Source organism: Anomaloglossus baeobatrachus, chromosome 4 (genome assembly GCF_048569485.1).
Source record: "Anomaloglossus baeobatrachus isolate aAnoBae1 chromosome 4, aAnoBae1.hap1, whole genome shotgun sequence".
NCBI classification, from domain to species: domain Eukaryota; kingdom Metazoa; phylum Chordata; class Amphibia; order Anura; family Aromobatidae; genus Anomaloglossus; species Anomaloglossus baeobatrachus.
This window is the reverse complement of record NC_134356.1, coordinates 58,384,170-58,408,185: the sequence shown is the minus strand read 5'-3', so window position 1 is coordinate 58,408,185 and position 24,016 is coordinate 58,384,170. Positions and strand designations below refer to the sequence as shown.

General features: G+C 52.2%; 1 protein-coding gene across 2 annotated transcripts in view; it reads left to right on the top strand.

Annotated features, from left to right (window-relative positions):
* HMGXB3 (HMG-box containing 3) overlaps positions 1 to 24,016 on the top strand; it is a 230,694-nt gene that overhangs the window by 158,603 nt on the left and 48,075 nt on the right. For both annotated transcript variants that reach the window (XM_075344369.1, XM_075344368.1), the window contains 3 exons: positions 8,383 to 8,529; positions 21,840 to 22,141; positions 23,033 to 23,163. In XM_075344369.1, coding sequence (XP_075200484.1) covers positions 8,383 to 8,529; positions 21,840 to 22,141; positions 23,033 to 23,163 — 580 coding nt within the window. The remainder of the gene's footprint in view (positions 1 to 8,382; positions 8,530 to 21,839; positions 22,142 to 23,032; positions 23,164 to 24,016) is intronic.

Below are 24,016 nucleotides of genomic sequence, written 5' to 3'. Positions count from 1 at the left end.
CTCAGAATCTACATTTCCCGCACGGCGCCCATGCGCCGTGCCGATGCACTTTTTGTCCTTGTCGCTGGTCCGCGCAAGGGGTTGCAGGCTTCTAAAGCCACCCTGGCTCGATGGATCAAAGAACCAATTCTAGAGGCCTACCGTTCTGCGGGGCTTCCGGTTCCTTCAGGGCTAAAAGCCCACTCAACCAGAGCCGTGGGTGCGTCCTGGGCATTACGTCACCAGGCTTCGGCTCAACAGGTGTGCCAGGCAGCTACCTGGTCCAGTCTGCACACTTTCACCAAGCATTATCAGGTGCATACCTATGCTTCTGCGGATGCCAGCTTAGGTAGAAGAGTCCTGCAGGCGGCAGTGACACCCCCGTAGGGGAGGGCTGTTTTGCAGCTCTAACATGAGGTATTTCTTTACCCACCCAGGGACAGCTTTTGGACGTCCCAATCGTCTGGGTCTCCCAATAGAGCGCTGAAGAAGAAGGGAATTTTGTTACTTACCGTAAATTCCTTTTCTTCTAGCTCTTATTGGGAGACCCAGCACCCGCCCTGTTGTCCTTCGGGATGTTTTTTTGTTGTTTGCGGGTACACATGTTGTTCATGTTGAACGGTTTTTCAGTTCTCCGATGTTATTCGGAGTTAATTTGTTTAAACCAGTTATTGGCTTCCTCCTTCTTGCTTTGGCACTAAAACTGGAGAACCCGTGATACCACGGGGGGGGTATAGCCAGAGGGGGAGGGGCCTTGCACTTTTAATGTAGTGCTTTGTGTGGCCTCCAGAGGGCAGTAGCTATACCCCAATCGTCTGGGTCTCCCAATAAGAGCTAGAAGAAAAGGAATTTACGGTAAGTAACAAAATTCCCTTCTTCTTCCTAAGGTGGTTTCTCCTTTCCACCTTAACCAGGACATTACCCTGCCTTCCTTTTGTCCGGCTCCTGTTCATCGCTTTGAAAAAGCGTTGCATACTCTGGATCTGGTGCGGACGCTCCGGATCTATCTGTCTCGCACTGCCGCTCTTAGGCGGTGCACCTCTCTTTTTGTGCTAGCCACAGGTCGGCGTAAGGGCCTCTCTGCTTCTAAGCCGACCTTAGCCCGTTGGATTAGGTCGACCATTTCAGATGCCTACCAGGGTTCTCAGGTGCCTCCCCCGCCGGGGATCAAGGAACACTCGACCAGAGCTGTCAGTGCCTCTTGGGCTTTCAGGCACCAGGCTACGGCTCAGCAAGTCTGTCAGGCTGCCACTTGGATTAGCCTGCATACCTTCTCGAAGCACTACCAAGTGCATGCTCATGCTTCGGCAGATGCGAGCTTGGGCAGACGCATCCTTCAGGCGGCTGTCGCCCATTTGTGAAGTAAGGCCCTGCCTACTTCTCAGTTTTTTCTGTTTATTCCCACCCATGGACTGCTTTGAGACGTCCCAATGTCTGGGTCTCCCATAGGAACGATAAAGAAAAAGAGAATTTTGTTTACTTACCGTAAATTCTTTTCTTTGTCGCTCCATTGGGAGACCCAGACAATTGGGTGTATAGCTTCTGCCTCTGGAGGCCACACAAAGTATTACACTTTAAAAAGTGTAACCCCTCCCCTCTGCCTATACACCCTCCCGTGGACCACGGGCTCCTCAGTTTGCCTTACCCACATTCCTTTCATTCCTACAATCTGGAATGGACAAGGGTTTGTCCCTCGGCTCTCTCAAGGGCCAAGTATCGGCGCTATCCGTGTTTTTTCAAAAGCGTCCAGCCAGGCTTCCGCAGGTCCGCACGTTCCTGCAGGGGGTCTGCCACATGGTCCCACCTTACAAACGTCCGTTGGAACCTTGGGATCTTAACAGGGTCCTGACGGCTCTTCAAAAGCCGCCTTTTGAGCCGCTGCGGGATGTCTCTCTCTCCCGTCTTTCGCAGAAGGTGGCCTTCCTGGTGGCAGTCACATCACTTCGGAGAGTGTCTGAGCTTGCAGCGCTGTCATGCAAAGGAATTTACGGTCAGTAAACAAAATTCCCTTTTTTCTTATAGTTCCGTATTGGGAGACCCAGCACCCTCTCTGTTGCCTGTTGGCAGTTTCTTGTTCCGCGTGTTTTCACTGGCTGTTGTCGTGGACAGAGTCTCCGGTTGTTCCGGTTCTTGCTCTGTTTTTACTTGTAGGTGGCTATTCTCCTTCAGCTTTTGCACTAAACTGGCTAGATTTGGTTCTCCAGGGGGTGTATAGGCTCAGAGGGAGGAGCTACACTTTTTAGTGTAGTACTTTGTGTGTCCTCCGGAGGCAGAAGCTATACACCCAATGTCTGGGTCTCCCAATACGGAACTATAAGAAAAAGAATTTACGGTAAGTAAACAAATTTCTCTTTCTTTATCGTTCCTATGGGAGACCCAGACCATGGGTGTATAGCTACTGCCTCCGGAGGACACACAAAGTACTACACTCAAAACGTGTAGCTCCTCCCTCCTAGCATATACACCCCCTGCTAGCCAGTCCTAGCCAGTTCAATGCTTTGTGTTTCAGGAGGATCACACACACATGCATTCTCTGATTTTGATTTTTGATTTTTCCTTCTGGATCAAAGATTTGGAAGAAAAGCGGGTCCAGCTGGACTCCCGGCATGTCCCTTCTCACCCCACTGTGTCGGCGGTGCTGTTAAGGTTGATTTTCCAAGGCTGGAGTCTTCTCATGCCGCGCTCCTTCACCATCCCATGCTGGGGCTCTGGCTTGAAGTGGGAGCCAACACGGTTCTCACTGCTTTGCAGGAGACCGGTCTCCATCCGCAGCCCTTTTGCAGGATCCTGCTGGACGGAGCTATCACCCCCCAGGAACCTGGCAACCTGCGTCTCACAAGCTAAGTATATGAGACGTTATTACCACAGAAAGTGGTCTTTCCAGGGGTCCTTTATGTTTATTTATTGGGGGAGTGTGTTTTATGTTTGGTGTAAACGTTTCCGGCCGGTTCTCCAGTTTTCACTGGAGAACCGCGCCGATGGTGCCTGCACGCCGGCCGCATGTTTTACTCTAGGCCCCGGCTTTGCCTGAGGCCTAGTTTCGGTTTCCACTGTCTCTGTATGTCAGTCAGGCAGAGGGACAGTGTGGCTCCGCCCAGCGGCTGCGCAGCACAAGGGAAGGGACACTCCTCACTGAGGAAGGATTCCCTCCCCTGGCTACCTCATTTGCCGCTCTCAGAGTAGGCCCCGCCCCCTCTCCTCGCTCCGGTCGCCATTTTCTCAGCGTTCTCTGTGCCTGCATAGGCACAGAGATTCCACATTGTGACAAGTGGGGACCTGGGCTGAGGGACTAGAGGTCACAGACATGTCTGTTTAAACGATTTGGCAGCCACAACCTCCGGTTTGTGCAGCTGCTTATTTTATCTGTTTATATATGCTGGGGGCCATTCTAGACAGAGCCCCCACCTCTGCAGCATGTCTCACAGAGCGAGGCTGCAGGCTGTTTTTATTATTCACTGCAGGTAGTCTCGTACGGCTGTACCGAGCTCATAACCACTGTGGCCCCTCAGCTTGGAGGCTCATTAGTGGTCCCTCCAGCTGCTCCGGTTTCGGTGGCTGACCCCTGGGGGAATCCTATTTCCAGGGGTCGGCTGTCCCGGCATCTGCTAAGCATGCAGCCCCCTTCTCAGGGCGTTTTCTGCTTCAGCTCGCTCACCAAAGCTCACAAAGGACTCTCCTTCTGGGCTCAGACCCCGTCCTCCTGACAGGGAGACGTAGGGTCCCCTGTCCTCCCCGTCCCGCAGCTCCGATTACGAGCTGATTCACTGGACGAGGAGGATGTCTCTACCAGGGGCTTGGACGCTACTTTATGTACATTGATCCGTCCGTAGGTGACGCAGATGCGAATGATTGGATTGCGTCCATTATACTTGTACTGGACCTCCATCCGCCTGTATCAGGGGAGTATTCCCCGCTGGCAGAAAGGCATCAGTATACCTTTAACAGGACGAGGAGTGTGTTCCTTAACCACTCCAGTTTTCAGCCCGCTGCGTCCAAGCCCACAGCCTGTCCTGCAGACCCCAAAGCGGGGTTCTGCTGCCTGTTTCCCCCTCCCATCAGAGGTGGTCAAGGAGTGTACTCATTCGCCAAGGGTGGCCCCTCCGGTCTCTAGACTTTCAGCCCGGATAGTTGTATCAGTGGCTGACGGCACCTCTATAAGGATCCCACGGTACATTAATTTTGTACTGGACCTCAATCCGCCGGAGTTACCTTACCTAGGAGAACACAACGTGTGTTCCTTAACCACTCCAGTTTTCAGGCCCCTGTGACCAAGCTCAGGGTCCGCTCTGACAGTCGCTTCCCATGAAGCGTGATTCTGAGGACTGTGTTTCCCCTGTCCACCAATGGTGGTCAAAAAGTGGGCTCATTCACCTCAGGTGGCTCAGCCCGGACCGTTATGTCAGTGGCTGATGGCTCCTCACTTAAGGCTTTGCGGTCTGCCCGGTTGTCCTTTTGGCCAAGTCGGTATGGGGGCGGCAGGAGCTTCGTTCTCCTCAGCTTTACAGCAGTGCGGTTTTTTTTGTACCTTCTCTGCTTCTCTGGAGGAGATGCATTCCCTCACAGGGACTCTATGCCCAAAACGGTTGCCTGAACTTCCAGACTTCAGTCTTTTCATCCTATGCCAGGTCTGCCATGCTGGACACCGCACGGCGGTGGTCTTGGCTACTTTCCTCGCTATCCGCAGGCTCCTGTGGCTTCGGAAATGGAAGGCAGATGCCTCTATAGAGGTTCCTTGCTGGGCTCCCCTTTGGTGGGACCAGTCTCTTCGGAACCAACTGGATGAAATTAAGGAAGCTCTTGGCGGGGAGAGTTCTTCCTTGCCACAAACCTAAACCAGGGAACCTGTCCAGGGCAGGAATCAGTTGTGGTTTCCGTTCCTCCATCTGATCGTCCTCTAGCTCGGCCTAGGTTCATAGAACCAAATGGCTCGAAGCTGCGTCTTCAGAAGACCGCAGGAGATGCTGCCACTGAGTCAGCTTCCTCCGAGCTATCTAGCCACGCCAACAACCTCCTTGGTCGGTGGCAGGCTCTCTCCACTTGGCGACGTATGGTTCTAACACGTCTCCGTTCAGTGGGGGCGGGTTTATATCTCCCATGGCTACAGGATGGAATTCTGTCCACCCGCCAAACAGATTTTTTCTGTCAACTCCTCCCGGCTCCAAGGCCACCGCCTTCTCACAGGCCGTGGCATTTCTTCCAGGCCAATGGAGTAATTGTACCGGTTCCCGACTGGGAACGGTTCTGAGATTTTTGCTTAAATCTATTCCTAGTCCCCGAAGTGGGCGGTGCCTTCCGACCTGGATCTTTAGCTTTTCAAGCATGGTCAGTTGTGGCGTTTTCACATGGAGTCTCGGTCTTGTTCCGTGTGCTTTTCACCGGATCAATCAAGAACCCAAGGAGATTCCCTAGCAGCCATCGGCATCAGAGATGCCTATCTGCAGGGGTCAATCGCAGTTTCACACCAGCGTTGACTACGTTCTGCAATCGGAGTGGTCCAATTCGTGGCTCTTCCCTTGGGGTTAGCCACGGCCCCTCGAGTATTCTCATTGGGGCAGCTGTGATTAGGGTCCTGCACCCCTAGGGATTGGCAGTGATCTTTTGCCCTGGACGGCCTTCTTGTCGGGGCTTCATCCAGTGCAGACTCTTAGCACAGTGCTTCGCTCACTCTCGCCACTCTAACCTATTCGGGTGGCTTGTCATCCTGTCCAAGTCCACTCTGACTTCGAACCAGAGGTTCTCAGGGACGCAATTCGAGACTCTGTCGGCACTTGTGAAGCTGCTCTTAGTCAATCAGTAGTCCCTCCGCTGGCGGTCGACGTCGTTCTATCAGACACCAAATACAGGTGCTGGTCAGACGGTGGCGTCAATGGAAGCGATTCCTTGCCCAGTTTCTCCTGCGTCCTCTGAGACTGGATGTTTTCCGCTGTACACGCGAACTCCCTCCTTCCACGGGGTGGTGGCTTCGCCACTGACCAGGGGCTCGTTTCAGTGGTGGCTTCGGCCACTCTGTCTCAGGGACGCTCCTTCCTGGCCCCGTCCCGGGTGATCCTCACCAGGATGCTGGTCTTTCCGCCTTGGAAGCAGTATATCTCCACCGTGGAGCGCAGGGCGCTTGGACTCTGTCCGAATCAGCCCTCTGGATCAATGTGCTGGAAATCAGAGCTGTATTTCTAGCTCTCTAAGCCTTCACCATCTGTTGGCGGCTAGGCACATTCGAGTCCAGTCGAACAACGTGACAGCGTTTTCCTACATCAACTTCCAGGGCGGGACACTCAGCCGCCTGGCAATCTTGGCGGCTCAACATTCTTCAGTGGACAAGGGACTCCTAGTCCACAGTATCCGCAGCCCACATCCTAGATGTGAAAACTGCGAGGCAGACTATTTCAGCTGTCCAACCGTGGTCCACAATCCTCAGGTTTTGCGGTAGACACACTGGTTCATGTTTGATCCCAGCTTCGTCTCTTTACGTATTTCACCCTCTACCTCTTGTCCAGAGTCCTGCGCAAGATCAGTAAAGGGGGCCGTCGGGTCATTCTCATACTCCAGACTGACCCAGGCAGGCTTGGTTTTCTGACCTGCTCCTTCTGTCCGTTGGGTTGCCATGGCATCTTCCGGACCGTCCAGACCTTTTCTCAAAAGGTCCGTTTTTTCCGTCAGAATTCTGGATTCTCAGATTGACGGCGTGGCTCTTGAGTCCTGGATCTTGGCGACTTCTGGTATCCTTCCTGAAGTCATCTCCGCTATGACTCGAGCTCCAAAGTGTCCTTTGACCTTTTTGGCCTTGCCGACCCTCCTGTCCCTTCCACAGTCCGTTCTACAGCTAGGACTATCCCTCATTAAGGGACAGGTCTCGGCTCTGTCAGTATGTGCCAGCGGCGTATCGTCCGGCTGGCTCCGGTGCGCTCCTTTAAGGGCGCATCTCACATCATTCCGCCTTTCCGGCGGCCTATGGAGCCCTGGGACCTTAATCCGGTCCTCCCGGTTCCCGGAAACCCCCCTTTGCGCCTCTTAGGGAGGTTTCTTTGTTTCATCTTTCACAGAAAGTAGTCTTTCTAGTGGCTATAATTTCCCGACAGAGAGTTCTGGCTGCACTCTCTCGGAGTCACCCCCTTTTTTGGTCTTTTGCATCAAGACAAGGTGGTCTCCGTCCGACTCCGGACTTTTTTCCCTAAGGTGGTTACTGCTTCCACCTTATCCGGGGCAATTTTCCTGCCTTCCTTTTGTCCGGCTCCTGTTCATCGCTTTGAGGAAGCGTTGCATATCCTGGATCTGGTGCGGGCGCTCCGGATCTATGTGTCTCGCACCGCCGTTATTAGGCGGTGCACCTCTCTCTGGTGCTGACTGCTAGTCAGCGTAGCGGTCTCTCGGCATCTAAGCCGACCCTGGTTCGTTGGCTTAGGTCGGCCATTTCCGAGGCCTACAAGTGTACTCAAGTGCCTTCCCCGCCGGGGATCAGAGCACATTTGATCAGACCTGTCGGTGCCTTTTGGGCTTTCAGGCACCAGGCTACGGCTCAGTAGGTCTGTCAGACTGCAGCTCGAATTAGTCTGCATACTTTTTCGAAGCACTACCCAAGGCATGCTCATGCTTTGGCAGACGCGGGCTTGGGCAGACGCATCTTTCCGGCGTCTGTCGCCCATTTGTGAAGTTAGGTTTTGCCTGCTTCTCAGTTGTCTGTTTATTCCCACCCATGGACTGCTTTAGAACGTCCCATGGTCTGGGTCTCCCATAGGAACGATAAAGAAAAAGAGAATTTTGTTACTTACCGTAAATTCTTTTTCTTATAGTCCCGTCATGGGAGACCCAGCAACCTCCCTATTGCCTGTTGGCAGGTTTCTTGTTCCGTGTGTCTTCACCGGCTGTTATTGTTGTAGACAGAGGTTCCGGTTCTTCCGGGTTTTACTCTGTCTCTTCTTGTGGGTGGATGTCCTCCTTCAGCTTTTGCACTAAACTGGCTAGGACTGGCTAGCAGGGGGTGTATATGCTAGGAGGGAGGAGCTACACGTTTTGAGTGTAGTACTTTGTGTGTCCTCCGGAGGCAGTAGCTATACACCCATGGTCTGGGTCTCCCATGACGGAACTATAAGAAAAAGAATTTATGGTAAGTAACAAAATTCTCTTTTTATTCTCACATCGGAAAATGAAAATTAGTGGCTCATGTTCAGCATAAAAACTCTGCAGTAAATTTCAGACATGCTGCAATTTTCTGCAGTTGAGGCAGATGAGGCAGCCATAAGGCACAGGGAGTGAAGGTCATTTCCATGTAAAAATTGAAAGAAAAAAAAACCCCAAATGTTGGACAATTTCATTCCTCTTATACTTTGCCAAGTTATATAAAATACCATGGTGACAGTTAAAAGAAAAAAATAAATGATACATTTCATACCTTCTCCTTTTTTACAGGACCTGGGCTTGGCCACACAGCGAGGGAGAGGAAAGTGTAAAAATCCTTTCTGCAATTTCATGTATACGAACAGACATAAGCCGAAAACCTGTCCTAACTGTGGATTCAGTCTGACAAAGGACAAAGTAGAAAAAGAAACCAGATCTGTGAGTCTTTACATACATTGCCCACATATATTGCATGTCTGCTGATTTAGAGGTCTCCCAAATATTGACTTTTATGATGGGCATTAGACACATAAAAAATCACAAGGGTCAAGGTTCATCGGCTGAAACACCACTGTATCCAAGTTGGTCCCAGATGAGAACTTGGTCTTTTTCCTGTTCTAGATATGTTGTCAGACGCAGCTATATCATTGTCCGGCGATCTTTTATATAGTCACTAGCTGAAGCTGTCACCAGCATTGTGACAGTACGGAGTGTTTCACCAAAGCCCCCAATCAAATTTAGGTGGTATTTTGTCAGCAAAACTCAGAAAATGTGGAGGGGTACTATTTGTGGGGGTTTTGTGAGGATCGCCAGCTAGTGTGGGGAGCCTTACAGACCAGACAATGCTTCCTTGGAAAAGTAGTATACAAATTAGCTCTCATCAAGAACAAAGAAACAGAGAAAGATGTCTCTCAAGTGCCACCTATTGGAGGTAGTAAAGTCAAGGACTTAAAAGGGTTGTCCACTACTAGGAAAACCCATTCTGATTCCCCATGTGTCCCCCCAGTAAAATAATAATACCTATACTCACCTCCTGTACCGCTGCCATTCCAGCAATGTCCAGGCTCGTTGTCCCGGGGCTCAGGTGGGGCTGTGATGTCACGCGAGCCTCGCATCCAATCGGTGCCGGCTTCTGTCTCCCCACCTTCGGACCACACGAACAATCAACAGAAAGTGAGTCAAGCCGCAGCGCGGGGGCAGAAGCCGGCGCTGATTGGACGCGGGACTTGCATGATGTCCCAACCCCACGGGAGCATCGCGAGCCCGGACACTACTGGAAGGGCGCTGGTATGAGAGGTGAGCATAGGCTTTATTATTTTACTTGGAGGAAACATGGGGAATCAGAAGGGGTTGTCCTAGTAGTGGACAACCCCTTTAAGTCAAGCTAGAGCCTCCTCCAAAATAAAGAAATCTAGGTATAGTTTTTTTGGCAGATAAGGGTCTCTATTGGAGGAGACTCTGGTTAGGCTTATATTTTTTTTAGGCTGAATTTACACTGGCCAATTATGGTAAATTGTCCTTTCTCTGACGCCTCATTGGGGGACACAGGACCATGGGTATTATGCTGCCTATCCATAGGAGGACACTAAGTAGATGCAAAAAGCATTAGCTCCCCCTCTGCAGTATACACCCCCTGGCCGGGCCAGGCAACCTCAGTTTTAGCTTAGTATCTGTAGGAGGCACATCCTTTCAAGGTTTTGTTATTTCTTTATCGTTTCTTTGGGAGACCCAGACCTTGGGTGTTTAGCTTCTGCCGCCGGAGGACACACAAAGTACTACACCTAAAAGTGTAGCTCCTCCCTCTGAGCTTATACACCCCCTGGTGAGCCAGTCACAGCCAGTTTATCGCTTTGTGTTCAGGAGGCATACATCCACACATGCATTCTCATATGATTTTTTTTTTTTTTTTTTTTGGATAAAGTTTGAAGAAGTACGGGTCCACGTCTGGACCCCAGGCATATCCCTTCTCACCCCACTGTGTCGGCGGTGTTGTAAGGTTGATTTCCAAGGCTGGAGCCTTACATGCCGTGCTCCTTCACCATCCCTCCTGGGCTCTGGATTGAAGTGGGAGCCAGCGCGGTCTCCATGCCTGGCAGGAGACCGGTCTCCATCCACAGCCCCTTCAGGACCCTGCTGGACCCGGAGCACTCATCCCCAGGGACCTGGCCCTGCGTCTCAGCAGCTAAGTACCTGAGACGTTCATATGTTGGGGGTCTATGTCCTTTATTGTATGGGGAGAGTGTGTTTGCTGTATTTGTTTTGGCATTTCCGGCGGGTTCTCTGGCTTTTGCCCGAGAACCGCGCCGATGGTGCCTGCATGTCGGCCTCGCTGCTCAAATTTAGGCCCCGGCTTCGCCGGAGGCCTAGTTTCTGTTACCTGCCCTCGCATGTCACTCATGCAGAGGGACAGGCACGGCTCCTCCCGGCGGCCGTCCTGCACAGGGGAGGGACACTCCCCACTGCTTGTGCGTGACTCCACCCCTGTAGGTCTCTATGGCCCTCCAGATCCCGCCTTCCTACAGGGACGCCCCCGTCCCGCCCCCTCTCTTCGCTCTGGCGGCCATTTTCTTGGACAGGGTTCACTCTGCGCTGGGCCATCCTGCACTCTGCATCCCTGCTGAGGTGCTGTGCATTGGGAGTCCGGGCTTCGGGATCTGGAGGGCACACAACACCGCTTCCAGTGGTCTGGTAAGCCACAGCCGGTCTCTGGCTGTGGACCTCGGAATACACTCCCTGGGGTTCATTATCTTTGGTAGAAGCTGTTTTCCCCACTCCAGCAGCATGTCTCACACGAGGAGCAAGGCTCCAAAGCTTTATACTGCATGCGCTGCGTGGAAGCTCCTGCTGCCTGAACCGAGCACCTATCCACATTGTGATGTCTGCTCTAACTTGGAGGTGCCACAACCTGGAGTCTCACCCCCAGTGGTCTCTCAGGCTTCTTCTGCACCTGTGGCTGAACCCCCGGCCTGGGTAGAGTCCTTTTCTAGGTCTATCTCCCAGTCATTTGCTGAGTCCATGGGACTTCTGTCCAGGACTTTGATGAATATGCATCAGCCCCCTTCACAGGGTGCCTCTAATGCTCTTGCTAAGGGTCCTTTAGGATCCCTATCCTCTGACCTCCGTCCACTGGAACTCAGAGGATTCATCATCAGGGCACAGACCCCATCCTCCTAAGAGGTTCCGCAGGGTTTCCCCTCCCTCCTCATCCCGCGGCTCTGATTCAAGAGCTGACTCGCAGGATGAGGAGGATGCCTTTACAGGGGGGTCGGAGGCTAACTCCATGTGCCCCATTGATCTTTCCGAGGGTGACTCAGAACTTAGAACTTAGTGACTTGATTGCTTCCATTAATTCTGTACTGGATCTCAATCCGCCAGTATCAGAGGAGCAACCCTCTCTGGCAGAAAAACACCAGTTTACCTCGCCTAAGAGAGTAAAGAGTGTGTTCTTTAACCACTCCAGTTTTCAAACCGCTGTGACCAAACCCAGGGCCTGTCCTGACAAACGCTTCCCAAAGCGTGGTTCTGATGACCGTTTCCCCTTTCCACCTGAGGTGGTCAAGGAGTGGACTTACTCCCCAAAGGTAGACCCTCCGGTGTCTAGGCTCTCAGCCCGGACCGTTGTGTCGGTGGCTGATGGCACTTCCCTTAGGGATGCCACTGACCGTCAGATTGACCTTCTGGCCAAATCCGTGTATGAAGCGGCGGGGGCCGCGTTTTCCCCAACTTTTGCAGCAGTGTGGGCCCTCAAAGCCATCTCTGCTTCTCTAGAGGAGATGCATTCCCTCACCAGAGAAGCTATGCCTGAGATGGTTGCCTTAACTTCTCAAGCTTCAGCTTTTTCTTCTTATGCCATGTCTGCCATGCTAGAGGCTTCTCACCGCACTGCGGTGGCTTCGGCTAATTCCCTCGTTATCCGCAGGATCTTGTGGCTTCGAGAGTGGAAGGCAGATGCTTCTTCAAAGAAGTACCTTGCTGGGTTCCCTTTTGCTGGTTCCCGGCTGTTCGGTGAACAGCTGGATGAAATTATTAAAGAAGCTACTGGCGGGAAGAGTACTTCCATGCCACAAACCAAGACCAGGAAACCTGCCCAGGGTAGGATTCAGTCGAGGTTTCGCTCCTTTCGTTCCTCCAACTGGTCGTCCTCTAAGCCCTCTGCCTCGTCCGCTAACTCAGCTAAGGACCAGAAATCCAACTGGCGCTCAAAAGCGCGTCCACAGAAGACCGCAGGAGGTCCTGCCACTAAGGCAGCCTCCTCGTGACTCTCTGCCCGCTCCAGCAACGTCCTTAGTCGGTGGCAGGCTCTCCCACTTTGGCGACGCTTGGTATCAACACGTCTCCGATCAGTGGGTGCGGGATGTCATCTCCCACGGCTACAGGATAGAATTCTCTTCCAGCCCGCCAAACAGATTTTTTCTCTCAACTCCCCCCTGCTCCAAGGCCGCCGCCTTCTCACAGGCCGTGGCAGCCTTGCAGGCCAACGGAGTAATTGTACCAGTTCCCGCCCGGGAACGGTTCAGAGGTTTTTACTCAAACCTCTTCCTAGTTCCCAAAAAGGACGGTACCTTCCGACCCATCCTGGATCTCAAGCTTCTCAACAAGCATGTTCGGGTACGGCACTTTCGCATGGAGTCTCTGCGATCAGTCATTGCCTCAATGACCCAAGGGGATTTCCTGGCGTCCATCGACATCAGAGATGCCTACCTGCATGTGCCAATTGCAGTTTCACACCAGCGTTGGCTACGCTTTGCAATAGGAGAAGATCATTTCCAATTCGTGGCTCTCCCCTTCGGGTTAGCCACGGCCCCTCGGGTATTCACCAAGGTCATGGCAGCAGTGATTGCGGTTCTGCACCTCCAGGGGTTGGCAGTGCTCCCTTACCTGGACGACCTTCTAGTCAAGGCTCCATCCAGCGCAGACTGTCAGCGGAGTGTCTCGCTCACTCTCGCCACTCTAGCCCAATTCGGGTGGCTTGTCAATCTTCCCAAATCCACTCTGACTCCGACCCAGAGTCTCACGTAGCTAGGGATGCAGTTCAAGACTTTGCCGGCACTTGTGAAGTTGCCCTTAAACAAACAGCTGTCACTCGAGTTGGCGGTGCGCTCTCTCCTGAGGCCCTGCCGTTATACCCTCAGGCGTCTGATGCAGGTGCTGGGTCAAATGGTGGCGTCCATGGAGGCGGTTCCCTTTGCCCAATTCCATCTGCGCCCCCTGCAGCTGGACATTCTCCGCTGTTGGGACAAGCGTCCTTCCTCCTTACACAAGTTAGTGGCTCTGTCGCCACGGACCAAGAGCTCTCTTCAGTGGTGGCTTCGGCCCCTCTCCCTTTCCCAAGGGCGCTCCTTCCTGGCCCCGTCCTGGGTGACTCTCACCTCGGATGCCAGTCTATCCGGCTGGGGAGCGGTATGTCTCCACCACAGAGCACAGGGCACTTGGACTCCGTCCGAGTCAGCCCTTTCAATCAATGTGCTGGAAACCAGAGCCGTGCTTCTAGCTCTCCTAGCATTTCGCCACCTGCTGGCGGGCAGGCACATTCGAGTCCAGTCAGACAACGCGACAGCGGTTGCCTACATCAACCATCAAGGCGGGACACGCAGCCGCCTGGCAATGATGGAGGTACAACGCATTCTTCAGTGGGCGGAGGACTCCAGGTCCACCATATCCGCAGTCCACATCCCAGGCGTGGACAACTGGGAGGCAGATTATCTCAGCCGTCAAAGCGTGGACAGTGGCGAGTGGTCCCTGCACCCGGCAGTATTTCAGTCAATCTGCCGCAAATGGGGCACTCTGGACGTGGACCTAATGGCATCCCGTCACAACAACAAAGTTCCTGTTTACGTGGCTCGCTCCCACGATTCTCAGGCCTTCGCCGCGGACGCTCTGGTTCAGGACTGGTCCCAGTTTCGTCTGTCCTACGTGTTTCCCCCTCTAGCTCTCTTGCCCAGAGTCCTGCGCAAGATCAGAATGGAGGGTCGTCGAGTCATCCTCATTGCACCGGACTGGCCCAGGCGAGCTTGGTATCCGGACCTGCTCCAACTGTCCGTAGAGATGCCGTGGCATCTCCCGGACCGTCCAGACCTACTCTCGCAAGGTCCGTTTTTCCGCCCGAATTCTGCGGCCCTCAAATTGACGGCGTGGCTCTTGAGTCCTGGATTTTGACGGCTTCTGGTATTCCCCCTGAAGTCATCTCCACTATGACTCGGGCCCGCAAGTCTTCCTCCGCTAAGATCTATCACAGGACTTGGAAAATTTTCCTGTCCTGGTGTCGCTCTACCGGCCATCCTCCTTGGCCATTCTCCTTGCCGACTCTTCTATCTTTTCTACAGTCCGGTCTGCAGCTAGGACTGTCCCTCAACTCTCTCAAGGGACAAGTTTCGGCTCTGTCAGTTCTGTTCCAGCGGCGTCTCGCTCGGCTGGCTCGGGTCCGCACCTTCATGCAGGGTGCGTCTCACATCATTCCGCCTTACCGGCGGCCCTTGGACCCCTGGGACCTTAACTTGGTTCTCACGGTCTTGCAGAAACCCCCCTTTGAGCCTCTTAGGGAGGTTTCTTTGTATCGTCTTTCACAGAAAGTGCCCTTTCTGGTTGCCATAACTTCTCTTAGGAGAGTCTATGATTTGCCTGCGCTCTCCTCGGAGTCACCTTTTTTTAGTCTTTCATCAAGACAAGGTGGTTCTCCGTCCGACTCCGGACTTTCTTCCTAAGGTGGTCTCTCCCTTCCACCTTAACCAGGACATTACCTTACCTTCCTTCTGTCCGACCCCTGTTCATTGCTTTGAAAAAGCTCTACATACTCTAGATCTCGTGCGTGCTCTCCGGATCTATGCTGCGCTTAGGCGGTGCTCCTCTCTTTTTGTGCTAACCACAGGTCGGCGCAAGGGCCTCCCTGCTTCTAAGCCGACCTTAGCCCGTTGGATTAGGTCGACCATTTCGGACGCCTATCAGAGTACGCAGGCGCCTCCCCCGCCGGGGATCAAAGCACACTCGACCAGAGCTGTCGGTGCCTCTTGGGCTTTTAGGCACCAGGCTACGGCTCAACAAGTCTGTCAGGCTGCCACTTTTGCTAGCCTGCATACCTTCTCGAAGCACTACCAAGTGCATGCTCATGCTTCGGCAGATGCGAGCTTGGGCAGACGCATCCTTCAGGCGGCGGTCGCCCATTTGTGAAGTTAGGTTCTGCCTACTTCTTAGTTTTTTCTGTTTATTTCCCACCCAGGGACTGCTTTGGAACGTCCCATGGTCTGGGTCTCCCAAAGGAACGATAAAGAAAAAGAGAATTTTGTTTACTTACCGTAAATTCTTTTTCTTATAGTTCCGTCTTGGGAGACCCAGCACCCTCCCTGTTGCCTGTTGGCAATTTCCTTGTTCCGCGTGTTTTCACCGGCTGTTGTCGTGGACAGAGTCTCCATTTGTTCCGGCTCTTGCTCTGTTCTACTTCTGGGTGGCTATTCTCCTTCAGCTTTTGCACTAAACTGGCTGTGACTGGCTCACCAGGGGGTGTATAAGCTCAGAGGGAGGAGCTACACTTTTAGGTGTAGTACTTTGTGTGTCCTCCGGAGGCAGAAGCTAAATACCCAAAGTCTGGGTCTCCCAAGATGGAACTATAAGAAAAAGAATTTACGGTAAGTAAACAAAATTCTCTTTTTTTTGAGGGCGACGGTTTCCCTTAGGGACCGATCTCCCAATACCATCAACGAGCAGGAACGCGGAGTGTTGCCTCCACGTACCCCCTCCTGCGACGCTGGATCCTGGGCTGCCTTTTACTGGACGACGGGTCGCACAGACACCGATTTTTCCAGAGCCCAGGGCAGAGGCACAATTCCTCAGCCCCTCTTTGCAGGCTCTGAGTTGATACATTGCACCTGTGTGGCCGGACACAGCAAGCTGACTCTGCTATTCCACTGCCTGGACTGAGGCAGTGTTAAGGTGAGATCCCCCTGACTGGTTTCCCAGACAAAGGGAGAAAGACGGTACAGGGAAGGCTCCCAGGACTGCTGAATTTACAGTCTTTATTCCCACTATAGCTGCGTGCTGGCTGGAGGAGGGGAAAGTCCCTTGCTGATTGCAGGGACTCCTGCAGAGATAATCTACTGGTAGCTATGTGCTGACTGGAGGGAGGGGGGGAAAAACTGTCACAGAAGCTCCCTTCCCGCCGTTTTTTTACTACCGACAGCAGGGGGGGCACACTGACTTCTTCTTGGCGCTCTTTTAGTGCTAAGCCCCGCCCCCCGCAGGCCACGATAAGCCCCGCCCCCCAGGAAAACGCGCAAAGATCTCCACAGAGACTCCTTCCTGAGAACGCAGGGCCATCGGCTGATTCTGGTGAGGTACACCGAAGCAAATACAATCCTTGCTTCCCACTGCTTTACTTGTAGCTCTGCATATCATTGCTCCCCCTCCTGGCATACTCCTATTAGGAACATGCAGAACTCTAAGGGTACTAAGAGTGCTAAGGCTCACATAGTCTATTATTCAGCCTGCACCGCCTGCCACGCTGAGCTACCACGTAAACACACCTCTTCTCTCTGTGAGTCCTATGCCCCTATAGCCCCCCAAGACCCCCCCGCCACCACCGCTACAACAGTCAGCCCAGAGCCTAGGGTTCCCAGCCCACCGGAATGGGCACAGTTTCTGTCCCAATCCATGGAAAAACTGTCACAGAACCTGGTGCTGGCTATGCAGTGTCGTCCTCCACACCCGTCTGGGCCCCTGGACGGAACGCAGCCTGATGATACCCCTATGGAGGATTCTTCTGGGGTAATCCGGGCCATGCTTCACCAGTTGCAGGGATCAGGAAAAGAGCACACGGCCGGGTGTCTCCAGCGGGCTCTCCCTTGGGAGCACACAGGGCAGGCTCTCCCACGCGCTCCACAGCTTCTGAAGAGCTGGAGGAGGGAGAATACTGTTTGTACCAGGATGATTCCTTGGTTTCACCCTCCCCAGATGATCAAACTGCAATAGACTCCCTTATAGCAGCAATCAACCAAACTCTGCATGTAGAGGATCATCCACTACCACTGACCATGTGGTCTCCTTTAAGAGGGCAAGGAAACCCCAAAAAGTTTTCGCTGATCACCCAGAGTTTCAGGATATCCTCACAAAGCAAAGGGAGAAGCCTGACAGGCGCTTTGGTAACCGTAAACTCATGAAGTCCCGGTACCCTTTTGCCTCACCTGCCCCTAAGGGCTGGGCCGATCCGCCCTCAGTCGACCCCCCGGTCTCCCGCCTTGCCACAAAGACGCTCCTGTCTTTACCCGATGGTTCCTCCATCAAGGACCCGACAGACAGACAGGTGGAGCACCTCGCCCGCTCTGCTTTTGAGGCTGCGGGTTCCTCCCTCTCGCCCTCCTTTGCCTCTGTGTGGGTCGCAAAGGTGATCTCGGTCTGGGCAGAATCCCTTAACACTTCGCTTGTGGAATCCCAGTTCCCTCATACCGTCAAGGAGGTAACAGCTCAAATTGCCGCTGCGGCGGAGTACCTCATGCAGGCCTCCATTGATGCTGCTACCTGCGCAGCTTTTGCCGCCTCAAATACCATAGCCATCCGTAGAGCTCTCTGGCTCCGACAATGGCGAGCGGACTCTGCTTCCAAGAAGTCTCTCACGGGCCTTCCCTTTTTTCCAGACCGATTGTTTGCCGAACGTCTGGACAAGCTCATTTCTGAAGCCACGGGAGGAAAAAGTACCTCCCTTCCCCAGCTCAAGCCCAGGACGGCCTTCACCAGACGTCCACAGTCCTCGTTCCGCTCCTTTCGGAACTCATTTGGTTGGTCGACATCCCGCCCAGCCCCCGCCACTAGCCGCGGACTACGCAGGGACCGACCTTCTCAGCTCTCCCTGAAACCCACTTCGTCATGGCAGCCTAGACCGAAACAGTCCAGGACTAGGGAGACTCATCCACGACGTTTTCCCCCCTCATGACTCCTTTGGCGCCCCGGAAGACACACTCATTGTAGGAGTCGACTCCGGCTCTTTCAACACATCTGGGCTGCCGCCTCAGACGACAAATGGGTGCAATACCTCGTGTCTTCCGGTTACCACATAGAATTTCGGACCAGACCCCAGAGTCGGTTCCTTCTCTCAAACCCCCCAAAGACTCGAAAACGACGCGAGGCCTTTTTCTCAGCAATCCACTCGCTCCAAACAGCAGGAGTGATAATACCCGTCCCGAACGACGAGAAGTTCAGGGGGTTTTATTCCAACCTCTTTGTGGTCCCCAAAAAGGATGGGTCAGTTTGACCCATCCTGGACCTCAAATACCTGAACAAACGTGCACGTACGGAGATTCAGAATGGAGTCCCTAAGGTCCATTATTGCATCCATGGTCGAAGGGGAATTCCTCGCCTCCATAGATATCAAGGACGCATACCTGCACATACCCATCTCTCCAGATCACCAAAAATTCCTCCGCTTCGCAGTTCAGGACTCCCATTTTCAATTTGTAGCCATACCCTTCGGCCTTGACACCGCACCAAGGGTCTTCACCAAAGTCATGGCGGCCGCCATGAGCGTCCTTCACGCCAGGGGAGTAGTCGTTCTCCCTTACTTGGACGACCTCCTCATCAAGGCCCCCTCCTTCCGCGACTGCTCAACCAGCATACAGATCTCCGTGGACACCCTATCCCGCTTAGGGTGGCTACTGAATCTAGACAAATCATCCCCGATCCCAGCACGATCCATCACCTTCCTGGGCATGTCCCTGGACACCCGTCGGGGCTTGATCCTTCTCCCTCAGGACAAGGCGATCGCTCTTCGACAAGCGGTACGCTGCCTTCTACGTCCTCCGTCTCGCTTCATTCGATTCAGCATGAAGGTGCTCGGCAGGATGGTGGCGGCTATGGAGGCAGTACCTTTTTGCTCAACTGCACCTCCGCTCACTGCAGCTAGCCCTTCTAGCTGCCTGGGACAAGAGCCCCTTCTCCCCGGACAAACATCTTCACCTGACGCCTTCAGTCAGGTATGCACTCCGCTGGTGGCTTCGGTCCTCATCCCTATCGAAGGGGAGATCTTTTCTCCCAGTGAACTGGCTGGTCCTGACCACGGACGCCAGCCTCCTAGGCTGGGGAGCAGTGTACCGGCACCACACTGCTCAAGGACGTTGGACGTTCCAGGAGTCTTCCCTATCCATAAACATCCTGGAAATCCGCGCGATCTTCTTCGCGCTCAGGGCGTTCCGCCCTCTGCTAGCGGGTCGTCAGATTCGAGTCTAATCGGACAATGCGACAGCTGTAGCCTATATCAATCGGCAGGGGGGCACCCGCAGCAAAGCGGCTTATCTCGAGGCCCACAAGATCCTCAGCTGGTTCGAGTCGACGGGGTCAGTGATATCAGCAGTACACATACCGGGGATAGAGAACTGGGCAGCAGACTTTCTAAGTCGCCAAGGCCTGGCCGCCGGAGAATGGTCTCTCCACCCAGAAGTGTTTCTACACATCTGCACTCGCTGGGGCACACCAGACGTGGATCTAATGGCCTCAAGGTTGAACGCAAAGGTACCCGCGTTCATAGCCAGGTCACGCGACCCACAGTCCATCGGCGCGGATGCTCTAGTCTGCTCCTGGCACCACTTCCGCCTGCCTTACATATTTCCACCTCTACCCCTGCTGCCGCGGGTAATCAGGAAGATCAAGGCAGAGGGAGTCCCGGTGATACTGATAGCACCGGACTGGCCCAGGCACGCCTGGTACGCCGAATTAGTACAAATGCTCACAGACGTACCGTGGCGCCTTCCAGACATCCCAGACTTGCTGACCCAAGGGCCCATTTCCCATCAGAACTTCAGAGCCCTGAAGCTGACAGCATGGCCATTGAGACCTGGGTATTAAAAAGAGCGGGATTCTCCCCCGCGGTTATCTCCACCATGATCAGCGCCCGAAAGCCTGCTTCATCCCGCATTTACCACCGTACGTGGAAAATCATCTTTTTATGGTGCAGGGAAACTAACGTCCAGCCTATGCCTCTGAACATCCGCAGAATTCTCGATTTTCTGCAGTCTGGCTTGCAAGTGGAGTTGGCCCTCAGCTCCCTTAAAGGGCAGGTCTCAGCGCTCTCAAACTTCTACCTATGCCGCCTGGCTCAAAAACCGCAAGTCAAGACCTTCCTCCAGGCGTTTCCCATCTAGTTCCCCCGTACAAACGGCTGCTGGACCCATGGGACCTCAATCTCGTTCTGGACGGTCTCCAGAGGTCTCCCTTTGAACCTCTCAAGGAATCCTCCCTTGCTCTTCTGTCCTGGAAGGTAACATTCCTGGTGGCAATTACGTCCATGAGACGGGTTTCGGAGCTGGCAGAACTCTCTTGCCGCGAGCCTTTTCTGATCTTTCACCAGGACAAGGTGGTTCTGCGCCCCCTTCCGGATTTTCTGCCAAAGGTTCCTACCCCGTTTCATTTGAACGAGGACATTGTTCTGCCTTCCTTTTGTCCACACCCAGTTCATAGGGTGGAAAGGTCTCTGCATTCGTTAGACCTCGTCAGGGCTCTCAGATATTACATATCCAGTACAGCCCCCTTTAGGAAAACGGACTCTTTGTTCGTCATTCCTGAGGGGCCTAAGAAGGGACAGGCAGCTTCAAAGGCAACTCTGGCTCGCTGTATTCGCTCTGCGATCCAGGAAGTCTACCGCTTGCAACACAAGCCCATTCCTAGTGGGCTGCGGGCTCATTCCACGCGAGCAGTTGGCGCTTCGTGGGCCATTCTGCATCAGGCTTCAGTGGAACAGGTGTGTAAGGCTGCGACCTGGTCTAGCCTACATAGTTTTTCAAAGCATTACAGAGTCCATACCCAGGTTTCAGCTGAGGCAAATCTGGGTAGGATAATTCTGCAAACGGCAGTAGAGCACCTCTCTCAGTAGGCGCTCCAGGCTGTCTGGGACTGGTTCCTAGTCCTTGGGTTGTGTTGTCTTCTTTTATGTTTCCCACCCATGGTCTGCTTTAGGACGTCCCATGGTCCTGTGTCCCCCAATGAGGCGTCAGAGAAAAACGGATTTTTGTGTACTCACCGTAAAATCGTTTTCTCTTAGCCATCATTGGGGGACACAGCACCCACCCTGTTGCGCTGTTGGGCCTTGGTTCTCTCAGTACCTTATTTAGTTATGACTCTTTTTCTCATGTTCCTCCCTTGAGATAAGTTTTTACTATTTTTCTCTCCTACTGCTTGTGTACTAAAACTGAGGTTGCCTGGCCTGGCCAGGGAGTGTATACTGCAGAGGAGGAGCTAATGCTTTTTGCATCTACTTAGTGTCCTCCTATGGATAGTCAGCATAACACCCATGGTCCTTTGTCCCCCAATGATGGCTAAGAGAAAACGATTTTACGGTGAGTACACAAAAATCCGTTTTGGACAATTGTTGCCCAATTATGTCAGCTGTTAATCACCCAAGGAAAACAAAAGGCTCAGTCGATGTGTTAAATGGATTTTAAGCAAGCCTGAAAAAAAAAACATTCTCGGCAGCACATCCTCCTATGGGATCAGAACAAGTGCTGCCGAAAACATTAAAAGTAGATGCGCATAGGACAATCCAGGCTACCAAATGACCATCAGTGGTAGTTTAATGCTGGAGGTTGGTAAGCGTGCGCCCACCCTTAGACATGTTGTAAATATAGGGTAGCTTCTACTAGTAAGTGACACCAGCAGAATGACAACTCTTCTGGAGAAGACCTCATCTGTGTCACCTCTGTCTGGCACGGAGTATCTCACTGCCGGCTGACTCTGACAGCTGTCGCTCATGTTGTCTAATAGACTATTTATTATTCCAGGAATCCCCCATTTGTATCTTCACTGACCTGAGTGTGCGCGAGTCTCTCACCCAAGCACAAAAAGAAGTCCAGCGACAGTCCACCCTCCAGCTCCTCCGCAAGACTGTTCAGATCCCCGAGAACGAGTCCGAACTATCAGAAACATTCAATTTGATCCAAGAACTGAATAGTTCTCGGCTAGTGCTCTCTGATGTCAGCGATGGCACTGTCACCATAGAGCAGACCTCCTGGGCCAGTGTCTATGAGTTTCCATCCGATCACTGTCTTCTTTGTGAAACACAGTTATACAAGAGCGACAAGAGGTAAGTCATGGGTTTTTTTTCACTATCCTGTTTTAGACTAATATGTAATTTCTAGTAAAAGCCAATTCATGCCATGTACCTAAGAGTTCACCGGGAACCGAACATTAATTCCCCACTCCCTCCCTACGTATGTTGATTGGTGAGGGTCTGATCTTTGCGTTATATAGATAAAGGGACAGACTCGGACTTTGGATCATACAATGATGAAAATTGCAGCATGGATGCCTCCAGTTGGCTTCTGACTGCCATGGCATCCCGCAGCCACATCAAGATCCCATTGGCACCATGCATTATGGGAAGGGTGATGGGATCCGATAAATGTGCGCATCGGCTGTTGTGCCATTTAAATGCCACGATCGGTGATTAACAACGGCTTTTAAGTGGAATCTAAGCTACTGCTGCTCTAGGCAGATATCAGGTGTGTAACATATCCGCCAAGTAAGGTGCAGGCTCAGCTCCTGAGTGTGCTACATACATGAGGCTCCTCTATAACAAATACCATTACGACTAATTCCAGCAAATTATATTGTGAGCCTCATTGGGAACATGTCAATTTAGGCAAATTCTGTACTGTGAAATCTTTGCTGCTATAATATTAATGGGAAGCGAATGATTAGTAATGTACAATGATATATGGTCCTGTTTATCAGACCATGAAGTCACCGTGAGGCTGTGGCAAAATGTCTGTCATATGGCCATTTTATGGGTCCACGTGACTCCCATAGATGTCCGTACACATGAGCATATAATGGCCACATTCCAAGAGCTGTAGCTTCTGGAAGGCTAACACTCAGGTTTGGGGGCTCACGTCTGGATTCTGCAATAGAATTAACTTTTTGGTTTTCCTTTCTTGGGCAAATTGTAATTTTACAATCTTTTATTCCTTTGTAGTAACTCAGCGGCCGGCGCTCAGGACTGCTGGTTATTAACAGCCGCCCGTCTGCAGTTGGTGACGGCTCAGGTGAAGGTCTGTCTGAACCCCCAGTGTCTGGCACTGCACAGCTTCAGTGACATCTATACCGGTATGTATAAGACAATAATGCACATTGATCATTAGGTTCCTGGGATACGAAGCAGAAAATACAGCGCTCATGTCACACTTGGGCTTAGGTTATGTTTCAGGCTTTAATCTTACATTCGATCATAAAGAAGTTTAAAACCTATTTTCACATCAACATCTACGGGGTTAAATGGCAAAAATCAGAGGGAACTAGTATCTTGCCCATTTCAGTAGATTTTAACGGTGCCATCCAATGGACAGAGCATTACATCCATGTGGGGCAAGAACACCACAGCGTGAAAAGTAATGGTCCTTCCTTTTGCTAAAAGGGAATTCTGACTCTGGGTTTGTATTAGTTGATCAGCTCTGAAGAGCCTTTATTTATGGGGTACATACCCTTGTTGAGGTGAGACTACAAAGGGTCTCTTAAGGTTTGACTGCCGTTTTCAGATTTTAATGTCACGTGTGCACACGAGAAAGAAATACTGACTCTGGATCGGTAATGAGCTTTCTTCCATGATGAGCGCCAAAAGAATTCTGCCCGTTTATTTTTCACAAAGCCTTTATAGTTCTAGGGGAGTAAAGGGTGTAGACAAAATATAGTCCAATCAAGTATCGCAGGCTGGACTCGGACGTGTAGGAATTTGCAAAGGCTCTGCTGGATTTGTCAGGCCATACGTTGAGAATCCTCCCTTGTTTGCCGCCTTCTTGGGCGTTGTCCAGGAAGCAGGAGCCATCTATAAAGTTACATATACTAATAGATTGTATTAAAGAAAATCATTGAATGAATATATATATATATATATATATATATATATATATATATGTGTGTGTGTGTATGTTAGTGAGAAACAAAAGCATTCATAAATATATAT